Source organism: Canis lupus, chromosome 18 (assembly GCF_048164855.1).
Source record: "Canis lupus baileyi chromosome 18, mCanLup2.hap1, whole genome shotgun sequence".
Taxonomy (NCBI): Eukaryota; Metazoa; Chordata; class Mammalia; order Carnivora; family Canidae; genus Canis; species Canis lupus.
The window spans coordinates 17,292,013-17,313,695 of record NC_132855.1 but is presented as its reverse complement, the minus strand read 5'-3'; the positions used below and the strand labels follow the sequence as shown (position 1 = coordinate 17,313,695).

Below are 21,683 nucleotides of genomic sequence, written 5' to 3'. Positions count from 1 at the left end.
TTGTTTCTATTTATTTGTTCCCCATCCTCCCCTTTTCTCACTGTTTAGAGAGATTTTGTTCCCTGATCTTTCTCTGAAGGTAAATGCTGTTATTGCCATTCCCAGACAGTCCTTTAATTAATAATGCTTTTGGTTGTCCATTCTGGTTCCCCGTGTTCCATTACTCTGAACTTGGAGTTTCTCCAGAGGACAGTTCTCACCTCTGCAGGAGCCTCTTCTCTATCTGTTTGGCATTGTTTTCCAACACCCTGATCCTATTTGCTCTTACAGAAATTGCCTACTTTTCCAGCTCACTCATGATAATTTTTCCTGTTCCTCAGTACCCCTATGACATTCTTTTTCTTCTATCTTTTCTGTCATTCTAGCAATAGTAAGTGGGGAGGCAAATGAGTGTTCTGATGCCGCCATCTTGGATTATTGGGATTTGGACTGGATTGGGGAGGGTCCTGTTGGGGCAAGAACAGTCTATGCCGAGGCAGGGGTATGGAAAGTCCTTGCCCAGAATCATTTCTATCTACTTTTTCTTTGCTCTTCAGGTTAACTTCGTGCTCTTCATTGGCATCATTGTCATCCTTGTGCAGAAACTTCAGTCTCCGGACATGGGAGGCAATGAGTCCAGCATCTACTTGTAAGTACCATTGTGAATGCCATAGTCACTTCCAGCAGTTGTGTGGGCCCTGCACTCAGGTCATAGGAGAGGGCCTAGGTTTTGCTGACAGGGTAAACTAGCAGGGGCATTTGCAAGATTTCTTTCTGATTAAAGTGCCTTTAAAATGTAGTTGTCTGCCCATCCTCCAGTCAACCCAGTTGCTGATCTGCATGATTACATGTCAGGGAAGAGAGCGAGAAGATGAGATGGTCAGATCTTCTGTCACTTTAGGAAAATCAAGATGGGAAACACTTGATTCCTTAGAGTAATTAGGGTCTTAGTTGTTTAGCAGTTGGATTTCCTTGGGGGATCTTGCTTCTGTGGGAAGTTTGTGAATGCCACTGGATGCACTGTTGCCTGATGTCCCACCACCAGCCAAGCATGTACAAGTTGCTCAGCCCCTACTAGCGAGCCAGGCGGACATTCTTGCTGGTCTGGATATTGGAAGGGGGGAATCATTTCTCTTCTCCACCTTCTTTCAGGGCCACTCTATCTCTAGGTCTGGTCTTCCTCCTGCAATTCCCTTCTCCCTGAGCAGAGGGACAGGTGATATGTTTGAGATTGAGGGGATTTGCAGGCAACCTTTACACCATTGAGCATAGGGTTTTCTCCACTTTCATGGCCATTTGGCTTGTTTCCTACAAGTGTTTTTGCAGTCATGTCCCTAACAGCTTGTCCCACTTGCTCTGTCACCCCTCCTCCAGTCCTCCACCTGTTCTGAATCAGACTAAGAACTTCCTGTTTCACTCCTCTTGCTTCATAATCAGGAGAATGGCCAGCTGGGTGTGTGTTCTGATGATGGGGAGGAAGGTCGAGTCCCCTGTGGTTGGCTGGAAGGGCTAGAGAGGCATAGGACTTTGGAGAGCAGTCCCTGGGGTCTATCCATGGGCAGTAGAATCCATATGTGTTGCCTCCTCAGTTTTTTAAGAAGAGGGCAGGTTAGAAGGAGCCAAGGTCTTCTCATGGCATCAGTGGGGGATAGGTCCTGTCTTCATCAGAGACCCCAGCCCAGGGCTCAGAACCTTGATGGCTGCCAGTGGACAAGTGGAACAGCAGAGAGACTGCAGCAGAGGGTTCTCCCCACCTGACCATTGTGCTGGGTGGAAAGAGAGGCAGGACAGTTGAGATTCTTCTGCTCCTTGGGGCTTCCTCAGGGAGGCGGAGTTTGCCCTTGATCTGTATGTTAACTTGGGCACCTCCCCTTGTGGAAGTCCTTCCTGTGGGAGCAGAGGATCTGCACAGGGCCTGAGATGGTCAGCCTTGTTTTCCCTGAATTTAAGAGGATTACATTACATTGGAAGGGACCCCCCACCTATTTTTTTGCTATCCATTTACTGTCTTTTTTCCCCCATGTTTTTGCAAGTTTTTTACCAACCCGTGTTTGTATGTATGTGTTTTGTCGTCAAAAATTGTTCATACATGTAAGTCATAAAGTCTCTGAGGCCTTGCACTGGGGGGCCAGTGGGGTTGGCTCCCTGCAACTAACTGCCCTCAAGGGATCATCCCTGCCTTAGTCTCCAGGACCCACAAAACAGGGCCTTCCTGCTCCCTTCACCTCCCCGTCTGACGTCAGCACTCCTGCCCTTGTGTCTGGCCCAGGGTGGACTGCTCAGAGGCCTTTTGGCTCCCACACAGTTGTTTCAGAGATCTGAAGCTAGCCGTAGTGAAGGTGGCCTCTTCTCTCCTTTAAGCTCATGCCTTGGATCCCCCCACCCCCTCTCTCTGCTTCCTGGTAGGAAGTGTTTCTTTCTTTGTGGTTCCTGGGATCTCTTCTCTGGGAGGCTCTCCCTGCTTCCCCTCACCTGGCCTGTGCAGGGATGTATACAGGGACCCAGCTGCAGCCTAAAAAAGGCCCCGATGCCACCCCTTCAGTGACCCCGACACACACTTCAGCTCAGACATCTTGTCCCAGGCAGCAAGAAGCCCTGGGGTCTGGCGGGAGGGAAGCAGGTGGTGGGGCTTTCAAGTTACCACAGACTGGAGTCCTGTCCGGCCTTCCTAAGGCATAGACGACTATTTGTCAAGGTGCTTTATACATTTAAGTACAAGTATTTAAAGAACCAGCTAGTTGGTTTGCTTCTGTCATATAAAAAAAAATCCCCTTGCTACCTCTGTACATCCTCTTCTTAGAGAAAACCTGTGCTAGTCTCAAGCCCCAGAGATGAAAAAGTCAGATGTGGTCTGTAAGCCAGGGGGAGCGCTGATGCGGGATACGGGACCATTTCGATTCCAGTAAACATAGCAACATATTTGAGCGTTTGCAGGGTCAGGGCGACCTGTTGGTGGGAAGTGAGGGATAATCAAAGTGACCGTGCTGCTGGGGACTGCAGAGCTTCTAGCAACACTTGCCACCCAGTCCACAGACATTTCGTGCTCATAAACATCCAGTGAATCTGGTGGGCTGAGTAACCAACTGTTCAGTATAATCCTCATTTTGCAACTGAGGAAACTAGTTGTCAGTGAAGTGAAATGAATCCAGGAGGAATTAGTGAAGCCATAGCTTCGGTACAGCAGGCCCTTGGCTCTGAGCTTGACTGCACCGTCTTTCCTGTCGCCAAGGAAGTTACAGATGAAAGATGGTGTTAAATAAGCATATAAACAAAGCTTCCTGGAAGAAGAGGCCCCATAGGATCCAGCCCTGTCGAGTGCTTTGGGTTGGGAGGGAGGTGTCTGCTGTAGGAGGGGAGATTATGGGGGGGATGGGAAGGGGCAGGACCTGGTGGGAGAAGAGATTTCAGGACTGTGCCCAAGTCCCCTTGGGCCACCAGAGTTATATGTGGGGCTGAGAAGCCCCTTCTGATCTGCCCACAACAGCTTTCTGGTTTTTTCCTCTGTTTCCAGAACAAATTTAAGCCTGGGAGTCCCCAAGAAAGCCCGAGAGGACCCCCTGCCTGTGCCCTCAGACCAGCATTCACTCCCTTTCCTGTAGGTTGGTTCCAGCTGCTCAGATGATAAGGGTTTGAGACATCGCTTCTATTGGGGCTTGGACCCCTGCAGGGGGCAGTGGCCCTGAGCCACCCACACTCACTCTGAGGAGCTGGCATCAGGACTTGGGCAATGGCCAGGCGTGGAGTGTGGGCCTGGGTCGGGGCTTAGCATGTGCTCTGGCTCCATTTGGTCTGGGGTGGGGGTTAGGGCTCAGCCTGAGGCGGGGGCCAGGGTTAGTCTGCCCTTCCCTGCCCTTAGCTCTGTGACAAGCCAGCTGGCTCAGAAAGGGGAGGGTGAGTTTCCGCGAGGGCACCAGTTGTGCTGAGACCACCTTCAGTTGCTGGCTTTCCTCCTGGCGGCCTCCGCATTGCAGGATGGGCTTTGGAAGCTGCCTCTTGGGTCTGGGGTGAGGGAGGGAAGCCCTTAGGGACCTTGCAGAGCAGATCTGCATGGCCCCTTGGGGTAAAAGAGGGAGAAGAGAACAGACATTGTGATGTTGGCAGGGCTGTGACACCCAGTGTCTGAGCGACCGCACCACCTCCAAAGACGGACTCCTTCGTGGCAAAAGTGCAGTCAGGAAGCTTCCAACTCCCACGGGGCTCCATCTTCCACTTCCAGAGCACCCCTCCCCTGTCTGGCAGCACCCGTGTCCTCACAATTTCTCTTAGGGATCAGCAGCAGGGAACGGTTACTCCCATTTTGCAGATGGTGAAACTGAGGCTCAGAGAAGGAAAGTGGTACCACCTGAGACCAGCCAGCAAGTCAGTGTGTAGACAAAGCCTCGAGCTCACGAGCCCTGACCCCCAGAGGCTGGGGACGGGGCACAGAGGGTGAGCTTGTCCTCAGTGGTGAGGAGTGGGCAGGGAAGCTCCGAGATCTGCTGAGCTGAGCTTCTGGCTGGAGTAGCCGTGCGCTGTGCAGTGCTTCCCTGGGCGCTGGGCCAGGGTTCTGGGGGGTATACAGCATCTTAGCTTCACAAGGGATCGGATGGAGAATATTCAGTTCAGGCTGAGACCTTCTGTGGGCCTGCCGAGTGACCCAGTGCCACCAAGTCACTAGGAGCAGGGCGGAATAGATGGGTGCTGCCCTCCTAGGGCTCCCCCGCAGGGGTCTCTGTCTAGCATTGGGTTGGATGTTCCCTGGGGCTCTACATGCCCAAAGGCAGCTCTGCACACCAAAGGCGCCAAAGCATCCACGGAATTTAGCCTGTGGCCAAAGCAGGGCCGAAGAAACCATGTCCTGCCTCCCTGGGTTATACAAGAGCCCTGAGACCTGGACGTGGCTTTGACCTTCCTGCAGATACCCAGCAAAGCCTTGGCGGAACCAGGCCTGCGGGCCGGGACTCCCCCGGTGTCCAGATGGCGGTCTGGGCCGTGTACCTGCTGTGGGGACCTCCAGCCTTCCGAACCATTCCCACCCAGCAGCCTTGCCTTAGTTTCTTATCTTCCCTTAAATCCAAATCAGAGCTGAGCTCCCCAGCCAGTCTGGCGTTATGTCTTTCTCTTGGTTCAATTCCCCCCACCCCCACCCTTTTTAAAAATTTAACTAATTGTAGTGTCTTTTTTGAGGTTATGGCATCTCTTCTTTCTCATGCCTGTCTCTGGCTTTTCTGCTACCCTCTTGTATTCTTTTCAGTGGGTCCTTTTGCATAGAGTCATTGATGTATTGGGAGAAGTGGAGTGTCTGGAAAGGAGGGCACTTACCTTTGTCCCTAGAGCCTTCTCCCGAGAGCCCTCCCCAGCATCAGCCCCCCTCCCCCCTTTGTTCTGCCCCCATCTGTACCCAGGGGTCTGACCTCCCAGCTCCCCTGCCACTAAGTGGCCTTTAGCATACTGTGAAGAAATCATAGGAGTCAGTATTTACTGTGGCCAGGGCCCAGGAAGGGCAGGGACAACAACTTGGAAGCGCAAGGAAGAGTGGTCTCCGAGGACAGCAGCTGAGGATTTAGAATTCAGGGTGAGGGCTTAAGCCTGGCACGTAGGGGGTGGCATCTGAGGTTTGGGCTCTCGGGCTCCTGGGCACCACAGTTGAGGGATCAGGCCCCTGACTGCAGGAGAAAGTAGCCAACCTTTCAGTCTGGGCCAGGTAGAGATAAATTTGGAGACTAGAATGGCTCCCTTTCCTGTATACCCAATTAAGCTCTTTTAAGTTGTGAGAAAAACCTACTTATGTGTGTCCATCTGTCTCTTCATATATATATATATATATCATATCATATCATAGATATATATATATATATCATATATATATATGAGAAACCGACCTTTGACATTCCCTGAGCACACATGAAGAAACTTCTCAAATACGTGACTTCCTCGCGACAGTGCTTCTCAAGCTCTGAGTTGTCTGTGGATCATGTAGGAATCTTGTAAAAATGCAGATTGTGAGCCAGCAGGGCTGGGGTGATGCCTACGATTCTGCATCTCTAAGAAGCTCACGGTGGTGCTGATGCTGCTGGTCTGGGCAGCAGAGCGTCATGCCGTCCCTCACACCTCTCCCCTCACACCTCTCATCTGCAAAGTGGGCCAGTAGCGCCCACCCCACCATGTGGTATGAACTGAGAGGTGCCTTTTGTTTTGTAATCAATTAATGTATTTACTTAAAAGATTCTATTTATTTATTCATGAGAGACACACAGAGAGAGGCAGGGACACAGGCAGAGGGAGAAGCAAGCTCCCTGCGAGGAGCCCGATGCGGGACCCGATCCCAGGACCCCAGGATCACGACCTGAACCAAAGGCAGCCGCTCAACCGCTGAGCCACCCAGGCGTCCCGAGAGGTGCGGTTTATTAAATGAGAACCACGCACCTGACAGAGGCAAGGGTCCTGGGTGGACCTCAGCTTGCTTCATCTTTTTAAGTGTGTCATTCATATTCTTGCCTCAGCAAAATGACCTGTCTCCACATGTCAAGGACCTTCAGACTGACCTTCAAAGAGGTGGAATCACAAATTACGAATCAGTGAATGCCCAAGGTCTGGTGTTTTCGTGTGTGTCTGTTCTCATGTGCATTGGATCCCCTCAGAGATCATCGGCGGGTCCTAGGGGCTCGGTGCCACGTGGTGCCCGAGGAGGGTTCGTGGAGGAGGCCACTCTTTTGCAGTCTGACGAGCTGACATGGCTCTTGATCCGGGTCCTATATGTGTATCGAAGAAGGAAAAGCCTACATGTGGGGTTGTCCCCACCCAAGCGTAAGCAGGACCATGAGAAGCTAGAACAGATGGACGTTTAGTCTGACATCTCCGAGGTGGAAGCTCTGTGCCTCCTCACCCAGCGGGATGTAGAGGGAGCCTGGCACCCAGGGCCCACCTGCGGATGCCTCCTTTAAGATGACCTGTTACTGCAGGCACGAGGGCAGTGCCCAAAAGGCACCCTCCCAGCCTGCAGCCCCTGCCTGTTGAACTTTATCAGGAAGTCCAGCCCAGCGCTGTGCCGTAGGACTCTCAGCAGGGACGGACATGCCCGAGGCTGTGCCACCCGGTATGGGAACCACTGGCTCCATGTGGCTCTTGAGCCATTGCAGTGTGGCTAGGGTAACCGAGGAAAGGGGATTTCTGATTTGATTTCATTTTAACTCAGCTGCCAATGCGGAGTGGCTGTCGTATGGGGTGATGCGGATGTAGATTAAGTAACACTCTGTTCCATCCATCCCACCTCTGTCGCCCCTTTGTGCCCACTGGGAGCTGCCTGGGAACACAGAGAGGAGGAGGTCCAGGCAGGAAGAGTGAGAGGTATAGAGGACAAAGGCTGGTGGACGCCCAAGCCCAGAACTGGCCTGATTCAGGCTGGGTCGGCCCGGCGTAGGCAGCGTGAGGCCCACGGCGTGCGTTTCCAGCTGCCCGTCTTGCTGAGTGACCTCCGGCAGGCCCACGCTCTGAGCCTGGAGCTGACTCAGCAGACAGCGTCCGGGCCCCTGCTTGAGACCCAGGCCTGCCCCCACCTTCAGAACACATGTGCTCTCCATCTCCCCTTACCTGCTGTGGACCCAGTGTGGTGCTTGTTGTGTGCGTGTGTGTCCATGCACACACCTGTACACGTATGGGCATGCGTTTCTGTGTCCAGAGCTGACCGTGTCTTGGCCCCTGGCTTCCTCATTCTCTTCCACGTCACCGCCCCAACCCTGTCTCCACACTGGGGGCTCCCCTCTCCTCCCCTGAGCCGTGTCGCTCTAGGTCCACCTCAGTTTCTCCATTGCCCGATGCCCCCAGCTGACAGAAGTGCTGATCTTGTCACACCCAGCAGCTGCGTGCAGAAATGCTACTGCAAGCCACAGCGGGCTCAGCAGCACTCCTGCAAGATGTCAGAACTGTCCACCATAACTCTGTAAGTGTGCGTGGCGTGGCTGTGGCCGGGAATCCTGGAGGGGAGGGGGCCGCATGCTGCTGCTGCCCGGAGCTCGTACCCTGGCCCGGCTGGACGAGGGCGGAGAGCAAGCCTGTGCCTCCTGCCCAGCCCTTCTGTGCTGTTGCATGTTGACGTCTGTGTGTCTTGTGAGTTCTCTGCAACCTGAAGCCATCGGGGGGGAGTTGGGTGGTCGTGGGGTGGATCTGTGGGCCCAGGCGGGAGCAGCAGGGCTTGCCCGGCACTGAGGCTTGGAAGCCTCGGAAGCATCCTTGCTGCTGCCATGATGTGTGGTTTGCCCTGAATCCCTCACTTCTCTGGGCTTCAGGCTTTGCAACTATCCAATTGTTTCTAAGAGCCCTAGAACTTGAGTTCCTATAGATTGTCCCCCTGCGCGGGACAGGACCCTTACTCTAAGGAACCTCACTCACACTTCATGTGCCAAGTGGCTTCATCCCCTCAATGACCCTGTGAGGGGGATCCTTGTAATAACCTCATTTTACAGACGAGAAGACTGAACACAGAGAGGTGAAGTACTCCCTCAAGGTCCCATAACTGAACCCAGGGAGACCTAAGCATTAAGGCCCCAAGGCATCTCTAACTGAAGATCGGTCTTCATTTCATTTGGAAATCCTTTGAAGGGGGGAGCCCAACATAATTTGGGTGACTGACTGTTGGAAGCTCTCCTTTGGGTGTTTTAGGACTCTTCTGCCCATTGATGCCTCCTTGGGGCAAGAGGACAGAGGCTGAGGCCGGTGTTGCTGTCTCTGTGGCCTAATCAGATCATAGGGTGATTCTTTGTCCTCAAAGGGTTTCCAAGACACACCATGTGTCCCCATTTCATGGCCTCTGGTCAGCTCTGAAGTACAGAGGTTCCAGAACTTTGGGTCCTCACGGCCTCCTCATCTGTGCCCCCCCACCCCCATCTACCAAAGGGGTCACTGGGATGCCCTGGGTCCCTGGCCGAAGTCCCCAGCCATTCCAGGGCTCCAGTAAGGCCATCCATGAGTGAAAAGTGTTGCCCTTGCTGCCATTTGCCACCTGGCCAGGGACAGGGAAGGCCTGAGCTCATGTCTAGAAGGACCCTGCTTCTCACACACTGAACGCATCCATCCACTGCCCCATGAAAGCTGGAGAGGTTTGGCCTTTTGGTTTCTGAGAACTTTCAAACTGCAGGGATGAGTCCTGCAAACAGGCCCATGGAGGAAGGGAGTGGGGAGGAGGGCAGGGGCCACAGGTGCATCCCAGGGCTGCCTTTCCTCCTGATCCCCTTCACTTACCCTTGTAAGGTAACCCCCTCTGGGCAGGGTCTACAGGGGCCTCCAGGTGCCCACGTGCCTGCATTTCTAGGCCAGTTGCCGCTTCTGCTGCCTTTTGAACTTTCGTTCTTCAGCTGTCACTCCCTGCTGCCTCTGGTGCTGGCCACGGGGGACACAGATGAGCAGGGCCTGGGCCCTGGGGCACGTTCAGGCCCGCGTGTCCATTTATCCCTTCCCAGGCAGGCACCTTCTGCGTGTGAGCTCCCAGCCTGGCGTGTGCTGGCCAGGGAGGGCAACTGGTAAGGGCAGTCCAGGCCCACCTTCAAGGAGCCAGAGACTGGCAGGGCACAGACCACTCAAGGACCACACCTGGGTGCAGAGTGGGACCAACTCACATCCTGTTGGTGCCAGTTCTGGTCCAGGGCACCCGGGTCCTGCACAGCTGGCTGCCTGCGAGCAGGGGCAGAGGGGGCGGGCACTGGCACTCGTGGAGCTTCTTGCTTCCAGGGCTGAGCCTTGGTCCACCTGAAGGTTTTCTCAGGCTACTCCTCCCCCTTCCTCTGTGTCTCCTCCTCTGCTTTTCTTCCTTCCCCCCTCTCACTTTCCTTTTCTCTTTGTCGAAGCTGAGATGCCAAGGGCCTCCCTCAGACTCTATGGATTCACCTTCTCCTGAAATCCAGGGCCCCTACATTCAACAGAATGTTGTCTCCCCGAAAGGCTGGAGTGGAGAAGAGGGCAGGGCACATGTGTAAAGGTCCTAAATCACAGAGCCATCCCACACCCCCATGGACAGGAACTGAGAGAGTCGGGAACCCACTTCACACCCCCACTCTGATTGCCCAGGGGGCAGACCATACCTTCAAGGGCAGGGCTGGCTCTTCCAGGAACTCCAGAGGGAGCCAGTCTGCTGGGTGGGCAAAGATGGGGTCCCAGTCTTGGAGACCCTCTGGGAACACCCCTTCTGATAGAGTAGGACCCATGAGTACATGCCATGTGGATCCTTGGGATGTCATATCATGGCTTCTGTGCCCTGGTCCCTCAGAGCAGAGCCCCACCTCACTGGGCTTAGTAGCCAGGGGCAAGCAGAGGAATCCCAGAAGAGGAGCCTCAGGAGGCATGGAGGTCCCTTTGGCCCTGTCTCTCCGTAGCCCGCAAGCTCCAAGCAGATTGCCGCCTCTCTCTTGACTTTCCCAGGTAGTAGGTTCCTCTGGCTTAGCTGGTGTTTGTTGATTCCCAGAGTCAGAAAACCCTTCCCCAGATCCCTCCCGAGTCTCTCCTTCTGTGGTCCACCCACTGTGCCCCCCACCTCTCCCTCACCCGCACTTCCCCATCACTCTCCATGAGCGTCCCTGGCAACCCCAGACTCAGAAAAGCCCACTGCCTCCGTGTCCCTGAAACAGGGACATGGAACTTCCATCCAGAGCAAGAGAGGGTTTGCTTTGCTTGAGGGCCCAGCATGTCACTCAAACCTTCCGGATCCCATCCCTCTATTTGTCCTGATTTCACTTTTCCCAAGGGTTTTGTACCTCCCACCCACGAGGGGTGTCTGTAAACCACACACTCACACGTGCATATTTAGTGGTTGTGCAGGATACGGATAGGGCCTAGAGGGATGCTGTGTCCCCCTCTCCCCCCAGAACTTCCCAGGGAGTTCTGGAAGCCCTGCTGTGTTGCCACCATCTCTTCCGGGCCGCACGCACTGGGAGAGGATCCTGAGAGGGTCTGTGGACAGGAGCTCCAGCTCTGGGGTAGAATGGGGAGCTGGGACTAGGGTCTCTGCCTTCCAAGGCTCCGGCATCAAGACCTGGCGGCCCCAAGAGCAATATCTTGCTCTCTCCTGACAGACGGCTAGCCCGGTCTACTCTGCTGCTCATCCCGCTATTTGGAATCCACTACACGGTATTCGCCTTCTCCCCGGAGAATGTCAGCAAGAGGGAGAGACTTGTGTTTGAGCTGGGGCTGGGCTCCTTCCAGGTACGTGTGGTGGGGATGGCAGGTGGGGGACTCAGGGGGAGCCAGGGCCCGGCCCCTAACCTGCTGGTGGTTCTGACTTCTTTAACCTAGATCCAGCCTTGTGTTTCCATCTCTGAAATAGCACTAGGAGAAAAGGGAGCCGGGAGAGATCCTTCTGTCTACCCTGTGGGCTCCTATGAGAACACACACTGCTATCTGCCTGTTGCCGCACCTGGGTGTTCTCAGCAAGGCCTCCCCTGGGCTCCCCATCTCTCACCTTCAGCCTGGGGTGTGAGCAGGATGCTCTCCAGGGACCTGTGTGTCCACATCCCGACTCCAGCCTGCCGAACCATGCCTCTTAGGGGCGCTGGAGCTCTGTGTTACCCAAATTGGGGTCCCCAGCACCGGACCTGGCCACAGAGAGCCGAACAGGTGGATGAGCAGAGATGTAAATGATCCAGGAAATAGCAAGTAGGGGGGACCATGCACCCATGCCTGAAGGCGTAAGTGGATGTGAGTGAGTTGCTTTAAGGATTTGGAGTAAATTAATAGAAGGCTGCACAAGTGGATCCGTGAAGGTAGCAGTGACAACCTTGAGTGTCCCCCTGATAGAGCACCTCTCTCTAACCCAGCTGTCGGACCCAGCGTCTTGATGGTCAGAAGGTGACTCTGTGTATCTGACTTAACCTCTCCCCACCCCATTCTAACTCAAGGCCATTTTACCGGTTAGGGTTCTTAGCCTGGCGTGGCCGGGAGTTGTGTGGCTGCAGCCCCAGCCCGGAGGCAGAGCCCAGCGTTCCCGTCTCGGCACAGGAACTCTAAGTGCCAGGAGTACACGTGAAGACTCCACGTAGAGTAGCTAGCTGCCTACTTTGTGTCGAGCAATTACTCATGTGGTGTTTTGCGTGCTGTGTATATGGGTATCTGGCCAAGGAAGGCTGCAATGGGGGAGGTAGTGGGGATAGACACACGTCTGTTCTGTCCTGGAATGGTGCCACCCTCAGGGCCCTGCAAGCTGGTTAGGGAGCCCAGAGAACATCCCTGGGAACATCCAGGAAAGGCTTCTTGCAGCAGGTGGGTAGAGCTGGCCTTCGGCAATGGGAAGGATTTGACCTAGGGACTGTGAGATCCAAAGCCGGGGGCAGTCACTTGGCCTCATGGGTGTGGCCGTCTTGGTGCAGCAGAACTTCTCCCATCTTAACCACAGGTTCCCCGGGCAGGTGGCCCCCCATCCAGGTCATTGTATTTTTCTGCCGCCTGGTGTCATTCCCCATTTCCGCCGCCTCCTCCGTTCCCTGTGCACAAGGTCCCTTGCTAGCACTCTCAGGTTATTTTTACTCTCTCTCCCCAGGGCTTTGTGGTGGCTGTTCTCTACTGTTTTCTGAATGGGGAGGTAAGATTCCGACCCTCTGGCTTCTTAGTAATGGAGGTGGGGATTGCTGGGGAGCAGACAGGGGCGGAGCCTGCTGCCCACCAGAGCTGATTCTCTGAACCAGGGCCATGCCAGGCTCCCCCCAGCACCCAGTGGAGGGGGAGGGCAGCGGTGCTAGGGTCTCCTGGCAGCCTGCACCCTGTGCCAGAATCTGTCCCCCTTTGCCTGCTGTGCAAGGCATCAACTGTGCCTATAAAGGCATCACCTGCTGAGCACAGCTGTGCCTGGCAGGGCTTGCAGTGTGGGACATAGCTGCCCCAAAGTCAGCACCGTTCCCGGCATGCCTGCTGGCCTGCCCAAACCCATCCCCTGTAGACCTGGAGAGCCCCCTCCCAGAGAGGCCTGGAGCCTTCTCGTAGTGTTCCATTTCCAGAGCTGTAGTCTTAGGGCCTCCTGCTCCAGTGTGTTAGGGTGATGCTCTTGATTAGAGCCCAGAACAGAGGTCCTAGGCCAGGGTAGGGGCTCCTTGGGTGGGACCAGTATGGAGAGTGGGCAGGGATCATGCACCCGTGCTTGGGTCTCAGCTGCATGACCTTGGCAGACTCCTTCCCTTTCTGCATCTGAGAAATAAGAAGACTGGGTCTAGAGATCGCCAAGACAACTCTAGAAAGGTCAGATGAGGAGAAACAACAGAGCCCTGCAGGGGGTGGCTGGGGGAGGCAGGGAATGGGAGTTATGTGGAGCTTGCCAAGAGACCTGGGGGAGCGGGGGAAGCAGGAGCTGGAACCGGAGGGCTGGAAGCTGGGACCGCTCACTCGCGGTCGTGCAGTCGGTGCGCCACACGGAGATGCCAGCCTGAGGGGGTGTCTGGAGCCTGAAACTAGCCCTGCCCCGTACATCCCGTGCTAAGAGCAACATGGGGGTGTGTTCGCCCAGAGAGCACATTATTCAGTGGGCCCTGACCCTGGGCGCGTATTGGAATCCCCCGGGGAAGCTGTACAACGTACGGATGCCTTACCCCAGGGACTCTGATATAACTGTCCTGCGATATGTCTGGGCATCTGGGTTTGTCGAGCTCTCCAGGTTATTCCGCCGTGCAGCCCTCTGTTAATGGTCTGAGACAATGGGCTCTTTGCCCTGACCTGTCGGCCCCAAGGGCCTGCTTTGTACGATCCCCTGAAAGAGCCTGAGAGCCAGTCCCTGACTGTGGAGCTCCAAGGCCCCGGCCCAGAGGCCCACAGAGAGCAAGAAGCCATGAGAGGGCCTTGCTCAGACGGTGACTTGGGCGAAGGACTACTACGGTCGGCTCCTCAGCGGAGTTCCTTTCGCATTGGTGGCCCTGAGGGCTCCAAGCTGCCGTTTGGGTCAGACGGTAGTGCAGGAGGTGGCGATGCCAGCCTGGGAGGGGCCTCAAGGTAGACGAGGTTGCAGAAGATGTCTGTCTAGAAGTGACCATCTAAGTTGCTCCCTGCAGGTGCAGGCGGAGATCAAGCGTAAGTGGAGGAGCTGGAAGGTGAACCGCTACTTTGCCGTGGACTTCAAGCACCGACACCCATCCCTGGCCAGCAGCGGGGTGAACGGGGGCACCCAGCTCTCCATCCTGAGCAAGAGCAGCTCCCAGATCCGCATGTCGGGCCTCCCGGCTGACAACCTGGCCACCTGAGCCCACCCTCCCTTCCTCCTCTCCTCCGTACACAGGCTGGGGCTGCGGGCAGGCGCCAGCCCACGCACATTGTGCTTCTTTTCTCACTTCGGGCAGGCCCTGGGCTGAAGGCTGGGCTCCCCGAGGTGGGAGAAGGATGCCGGGCGCAGATGGGTATTGGCCCTACCCGTTTGGCACTGGCCCCACCCACCATGGGCCTCTTGGCCCTGATCCCAGACATGTAAATACTCCACAAATTTTGAGAAGTTGTCTCATCCCTACCCCTTTACCCACTGTCCCTGCTCACCTCAAGCAAGTCCCCAGCTTCACCCTACCCTGTTTCCACCAGCCTTAGTGATCTTCTTGACCCCTGAATGAGGCCTTGTGGGCTAAGGCTGACGACCTTGCTTTGAGAGGCTTGGGGTGGGGCCTTCCTGACAGCCCCCACAGTGTCTGACTTTCAGTGTGGACTCCTTGAGTCTGCTTGCCACCTGAGGCCCTCCTCAGGCCTGGCCTGGTCCCTGAGGTCTGCCAGAGGCCCAGTGTGGGTGCCCAGAGCTTCCTTCAGTGGAAGCAAGACTTGAGCTGAGACTCCTTCGTACTCCTCACCCAGCATCTTGGTGTCCAGATGTCCCGCTCCTGGGTATCAGGACAGTGGACAGCTCCAGGGCTCTTCCAATCAGAGACTTCATTTTGGGTGTGGGGCTGAGGGTCCCGGAATGTTCTGGTGCTCTTCATCTGGTTGAAGAAAAATTACCAAGATCCAGAAATGTGGATGTGATTGGAAAGGAGATGGAAAGAGTTTTGGGGCCCATGGAAGAAGACCTTCACTGGCTCCATTGTTTCACTCCGGACTCAAGGGGGTGGGGATTCACCTGGTAGCCTCCCTTCTACCCGTCCCATCCCCGAGCATCAGCTGCAGGAGGTGAGAGACACATGCCTCAGAGAGACTGCTCCCCACCCATACCTACTACAAGGAGCCCTATGCCCTCCTCCTTCTCGTTCCTCCTTAAGTCAAAGCCATGATTAGGATGAACCAGCCGCCTTCCTGTGATGTCACTAAATCCCAAAGCACCTTACCTCCATGTGCCCGAGTCCAGGGCATGAGACTCCCCTTTCCCCCACCCTCATGGACAATGAGCCCCAGCCACCAGCTTCTTGGGCTTTGGCTCAGCTACTGAAATATCTCTGAGACCTTTGCAAAGACTTCCCTCTGTGTTTTCTTGACATTGAATCACCACAGATGCCAGAGTGTCCTAGGGTGTTGGGAGACGGAACCACACCCACCAGGCCTGTTAGAAGAAGCTGCAGATGGAAGGCACAGCAGCTCTCCAGCTCCCATCGTGGTTCTCCAGCCGCAGTTCTTGGCCACAGCCTAAGAATTCAAAATGGGGCAGAACCAGGTTGGGGGATGGTGGAGCAAAATGCTAGAGTGCCATGGCCCGTGTGTGGGGCCCACTTCATTCCATGTCAACTTTTGGTGTTGTTCTTGTCCAAGTGTGTTTGTGGACTTGCTTCGTGATCGTATTCTGGAATGCTTGGGGAACTTGGGTGGAGAGGGAATGCTGCTTAGCTTGGTTTTATAAAGGGGAAGAGGCCTGGGAGGTTTGGGGGGTCTGTTTTTGGAGAGATCCCCAAGATGACTGGAGAAGGACTTGGTTGCATGGTTTAGGGATGAGCCTTGTGTTGTTGGACAGTGAGGCATTGTTGACCCCTTGGGTCTTTGGCAAACCCAGAATCTGCCCCAGTTGGGCTCATACTGCTGAGACTGTGGACACAGAGCTCCCTGTTTGGGGCCTCGGTTTCTCATTTGTGAGATGCAGTGACCTCTAAAAGCTTCTCCAAGCTCTGTACATCAATAATTCTCCAGTTCAAAACTAAGCAGATAAAAGGGCATGCGTCATTGTCATGTGTGTCACCTAAAAGGTTCTGAAGTGCATGTATTTGTACATATGTGGAGAGAGGGGAGAATGTTGTTTATTTTCCCTTTCTTAGAAAGGAAACACTTGTCTCTTCCATTGGGACACCACAGTGGAAGCTAGTGGGCTGGAGGGAGGGATTATGCCAGGGACAATTGGACAGGGGCCTTGGGCGTGATGTGCAGATCCAGCCGTGTCCCTAGCCCGGGCAGGGTGCCAAGGCTGCTTGGACAGTAGCCACCCCGAGATCCTAGGAGCAGTCCCCCGAGTGGACCTAATTTCTTCATCCCCGTCCCCACCAGCAAATCTGCTTCACTGTGGAAAAAAGAGACTTTGATTTTATATATATGTCATCACAAAACAGCAAAAACATAATCAGCCCTGATTTCCATGTGCTGTGCTGCCACCTGAGCCCTGGGTTGCATCCTTGTAGAGGTTCCAGGTTCCTGTTAGTTTGTTGGTTTGTTTTTCTATCTGAACGAATAATTGCCAGTCTTGTGAACAGATGTACCCAATGTATTTTGAATGTTCCAGAAGGTTAGGCAGCTGGCCTTGAGCATCATAGGCAGTGAGGGGGATAGCATAAGGTCTGGATACAACCTCTCTGAGTCTTTGTTTTCAAATCTGTAAAATGGGCAGTAAGACTAGGTGATTTGTGTGGCCCATTGCGTCCCTGGAATTCTATGTCTACACACCAGCCATCTACTTACTGGGCATGGGTCCCAGGCAAAGATTGTGGTATCTGCCTGTCTGGGAAAGGATAAGAAGTGTGGGGCGGGGAGGGGTTTGAGGGCTTTGGGAATGGTTAGGCTGCAGAGGAGCAGTTATCCGACTCCATGACTCTAGAGGATCATTACCAGGAAGGGGTTTTTTCATTGTTTTATGCAATCCTAAAGGGCAACAGTCACCTGGAGTGGCTGAGTTTTTCTTGGAACGAAGAGATTTTTCAACCTCTTTTATGAATGTCTCATCATGGGACAGGTCCTGTTAGGGGAGAAACTCCAACCCTGGAGGAAATGGGATTGCAAGTCAGGGATGCTGAGGCTGTCAGGGAACCTGTGACAGGACAGAGTGTATGATTTGGAGAGTGGAGGGCGGGCAGTTCTGTAGCTTCTTTGTGGTCCCCAGTGCTGGGTGGGGGGGGGGGACTGCTTAACCCCCTACTATACCTAAGGCCAGGCCACATTGTATAGCTCGGTGGGTAGTTCTGTGACTCTCCTTGACACATCCAGTGGTGTGCAGTGATTCGTTTTCTTACTCTCCTGCCTCCCCCAAACCAGTTTCTTTGGGGAGTAGGGCCAGGGAGCTGGAGCTGGGCCAAGGCTTGGAATACACACCATCACCCACCAAGTGTGCTGACTCACCTCCTTCGTTTGACCCTTTCCCTTCCTGGAAGGAAAGCCAGAAGAGGCTTTCTTTGTGATCCTGTGAGTACCCTCGACCCCCTTGAGGCCACACCAATGTGAAAGCAGTGAGTGCTTTGTCATCATAAATTCCTGCTTGAACCCAGTGACCATGGAAGCCTGTCAAAAAAGCTTTGAGCACGGAGCGGAGAACCTGGGCTTCTCCCAACTTTGCGGGGGACCTGCTGTTTGGCCTTGACCCCTTCCCCATATATCTTGAGGAAGACTCACAAAGCACTAGATCTGGGAAGAAAAACAGAGGTCGACAGGTCAAACCTCCCCATTGGGCTGCTGAGAACTCACTTACCAGCAGGCTTACTCAGCATGGTGCCTGTACTGTGCTGGGATCCAATGTGCTTTACAAACCTGAATGAGGCAGTGGGCCCGCCAGCATGTGCCCAGCCCTGCACGTGAACCAGAATAAAGCATCCATACAGGAAACAGTCTTCTTGCACAAGAAAGGGCCTCTGGCTGCAGAAGTTGTTAGGACTCCAAATTACAGGAAGAGCCATGGAGTCAGTGTGGCTTGGGGCGAACTGTGTTCTAGCCTGGGGTTTCCCACCTGCTTCTTGGAGCCTCTGTTTCTTAATCTGTGAAATGGGAGAAGATGATTTGCAGTCTGCCCCATAGGCCAGGGATGAGGTTGAAATGAGACATCCTTGTGTGTAAAAGGGCTTTGGAAACTATATTATTGGCTGGTTACTGGGGCAAAGACCTCTGAAAGGGACTCTGTGCTATTTGTCAACTGCTTTGAGCCATCCTGGGTTAACCTATGCTCCAGTTGTAAAACCACCAGCACTGGGAGTGAGGGGGAGGCCAGTGGACTGTGATGGACATGGAATTCCAGATTTATGTCTGTCAACTGATTCACTTTGCTCTTGGGGTTAGGATGGGGAGGATTTCATGTGGGTGGTGATTTCCATGTCACCTCCATGGGAATCCTTCAAGGATCTGGGAAATTCCTCAAGTGGGCTATGTGCCCCTTTCTGCTTTCCCTAAATGTGAGGTCCTGGGATGTGTTCGTGCTTAGTCATTTGTGTCTTGTCTTATGTTCGTGTTCTGTGGTTTGCCCTCGTGAGGGCTGAAGTGGGGCAGTCTCCAGCATCCCAGACGTGGCTTCAGGCTTGCTTGTGGAACCAGGCTCCCCGCTGTGTTTCGTCTCCCACAATAAAGATAAACCCCAAAGACCTCACTGCTCCCGCTGCCGCCATTAATGCTGTGCTCACAACCTTGTCCGGGATTTTAAGGATGTCAACCTGCTGTAGATGACTCAATAAATGTCTTACCATTTTTCCTGGTGGCTGTTAACTTGGCAGAAGTGATGGGCAGGGAGGAGAGGAGGTGGAAGGGGAGGAAATCTGACCACCCATAGTAATCCAGTCCCCACAGTCCTGTGGCCTTTTGGATTCCAAGGGACAGGTGTGAGAACAAGCATGAATGAGCTTAGAACGAACCGGCTTGGAAGAGTAAAGTCATGACCTCAAAAGGACCTGAAAGGATCCTGCAAATTGAGTGGAATCAAGGTCTGTTAGATGTTTTGAGTTCCCAGAAACGAAAGTAACTCACCCCATGGTTTTGATTCCCTGTGGCCTTATGTTGTTTTATGAGCACAGCTACCAGATACCCTAGAGCTTGCCTGTAATTCCAAATAAGCACAGGTGCATCACTGGCTACCAGAGCCCACCCCCTAATCTGGATATTCAGAGCCATTAGCCCATGCCAGACCAGTTCACCAATTCCAAGTAACTTCCATTTCCTCAAGTTTCTACTGACTGTCATAAACTCCAGTGCCCATTTGTAAGCAGTCAGAATTTACAGTTGCTAGCAACAGAAGATAATTTGGGCTGATAAATCCAAAATGGGGTTTAGAGGGAAGATATTGGGCATCTCCTAGAACTCTCTCGAGGCTGCAGAAACCAGCAAAGATGTCTCAAGGCAGAGCATGCTATAGAACTGGTGGTGAAGCTGTTGTCTGCTGCTGCCACCAGCCCAGTGAGGTCTCTTCTGTGCCAAGGACCCACCCTCATAGTTACCGGTTTTGAGAGCAAATAGCTTTGCTGCCATCTTCACCAGGAAATCAGTCCACATGCAGCCTCTTTCCTCAAGTCTCTCATTTCTGAATCGAAGCCTCACATGAGTCCATTAGGTTGGCTGTGTTTTGGTTGCAAAGGAGGCCAGAAATTTGACTTTTCTGGATTCTTGGGGAAGTCAGGATCCTAAATCTGGAGATTTTCTAAACTTAACAATAGTATTAAAAAGCCCTAGAATAACAAATGCCCATTACAGCAGGCCTGATGTCTACACCTGAAGCAGAGCCAGCTCCCTCCAGTGATCGGGTGGGCCACGATGAGGATGTCAAGCCAATGAAAAGATCAATCCCAACTGGAAACATGTGAGCCCTACAACCAGCTAGGCCACTTGCCAAATGCACCAGGTATCTAGTGGGGCTGTTCCCCAGATGTTTCTTCTTCCTAAGATTGCCCCTGTTCTTTCCTCTCCAGGTCCACCTCTTGTTCGAACCCTAAAGGATAGTACCAGCTATGTCATATGACCCACTTAGCAGATATTTTGAGCTGCTTCCAAAATGGAACTCACCCTCAACGGGTGAAAATCAATCTTGCATGTCTGACTGCTGATCACTTGGGCAGAAGACTAGTGTCTAGAAAAAGTGTCCTCACTGGTGTGACCATGATAAATTGAGGTTCCATAGGTTTCATTCTTAGAAGGAGGTCACATTCAAGAAGCAAAGATAAGGAGCCAAAAGCAAACTGAAGCCTTGAATTCCGTATTAGACTTGAATTTCTTGGCAACTGTGAAGATCATCAAACTACTCAGTCTATGAACGCTTATTAATCCTGTCCTATCCATTCCACCAAATCTGTCAACCATTCCAGCCCTCTTTTCTCCCAAGCCTTTTAAAAGAAGGCCTTCAACCCTGATTATTCCTGAGGATGCTCTTTGCTATGGATAGTGTGAGGAGTTCCTCTTGGGTATCCAGTGGTTCTCAAGCATTACCATGCATCAGAATCACCTGAGGGTGATTAAAGCACGGATTGCTGGACTCAAATTTCTGATCCAGAAGGTCTGAGGTAGGGCCTGCCTAATAATTTCCATTTCTAAAAAGTTCTTAGGTGCTGCTGCTGCGGCAGCTGCTTTGGTCTGGAGACAATACTTTAGGAACCACTGTTCCGGACATTCTACTGAGGACACTGAGTAGACATCACAGTGCCTTTTTGTGAAACTTAGGCCTGGACAATGATTAACTTACTAAGAGGGGGAGGACAAGCACAGACATCAGCAGCATAAGCTTTAATTGGCTTTTCTTCCCAGGCCACTGTAATAAACATGCATTGGTGCTGGCCCACCCAGCCCTGGTCTGGTCCTTTTTTGAGCATTTCTCATGTTTCCTATGGAAATTGCCTGGCTTCTAAGATTCCGTTGCCTTCCAGATCACATTTGGAGCATCCAAATGCTTAGGGGGCCCAGTCTCAGCAGGTGAAGCTGGATGAAGCCCATTCAGGAAGGCTAGACACTGACCTCTCAGTGTTCAAATAACCCCAGCTTTCAAAGAAACTGAGTGCCCATTCCAAAGCAGAAGCAAAGGCAAACCAAAAAAATATTGAGTCAACTACACATATTAGGGATGCTAGAAGACTTGTACAAAACCATCATTTACATCTATTCCAACTCATATAGACTTTCACATGGAGACTGGGGAGTGAAGTCCCACCAACTCAATGGAAAGGGTCTTTGTTGTGGCCCTCTGGGCTTTCTCTCAGGCCACCCCTCTCAGTCATTGTCTCCTATTCCCTTTCCAGACAGTCCCTACCCCCAGTTTATTCTATTCTCTTTACTTGTTTTCTTTACCCTGGGTTCCCTCTCTCTGCTCTTGATCTAGATTTAGGCATGGTTTGGTGCTCAATGTTTTTCTTGAGATGATACCCTTTTGGTGTGCCTGTCCTTTGGGTTTCCCTGACACTTGGGAGTCGTCTGTGGTTTTCTTCTCAACCTTTTTCTTTTTAGACATTCTCTCCAGGGACAAAAGCACTCATTCGTATTCATTAACCATGACTTCAGTTGATAATCCCGACCCTTCATCTCCAAGCACAATCTATTGGCATAGGTGGGGGTTTGTGCAAGAAGTACCATGGAGAGAACTGAGTGAACTTCAGGTCCAGCACCACAGACAGTTCCAAGACACTACACCTACTTGAGAGTCA

The 21,683-nt window shown here is 53.2% G+C and overlaps 1 protein-coding gene across 5 annotated transcripts in view; it reads left to right on the top strand.

Moving 5' to 3' along the window:
• ADCYAP1R1 (ADCYAP receptor type I) overlaps window positions 1-18,756 on the top strand; it is a 58,268-nt gene extending 39,512 nt beyond the window's left edge. For 2 of the 5 annotated variants that reach the window (XM_072783586.1, XM_072783587.1), the window contains exons 13-17: window positions 537-628; window positions 7,814-7,897; window positions 11,019-11,148; window positions 12,479-12,520; window positions 13,974-18,756. In XM_072783586.1, coding sequence (XP_072639687.1) covers window positions 537-628; window positions 7,814-7,897; window positions 11,019-11,148; window positions 12,479-12,520; window positions 13,974-14,162 — 537 coding nt within the window. In that variant the 3' untranslated portion in view covers window positions 14,163-18,756. Of the gene's footprint in view, window positions 1-536; window positions 629-3,490; window positions 3,575-7,813; window positions 7,898-11,018; window positions 11,149-12,478; window positions 12,521-13,973 lie in introns of all 5 variants that reach the window. The other 3 variants (XM_072783589.1, XM_072783588.1, XM_072783590.1) reach the window with 3 other exon arrangements.
• The last annotated feature ends 2,927 nt before the right edge of the window (window positions 18,757-21,683 follow it).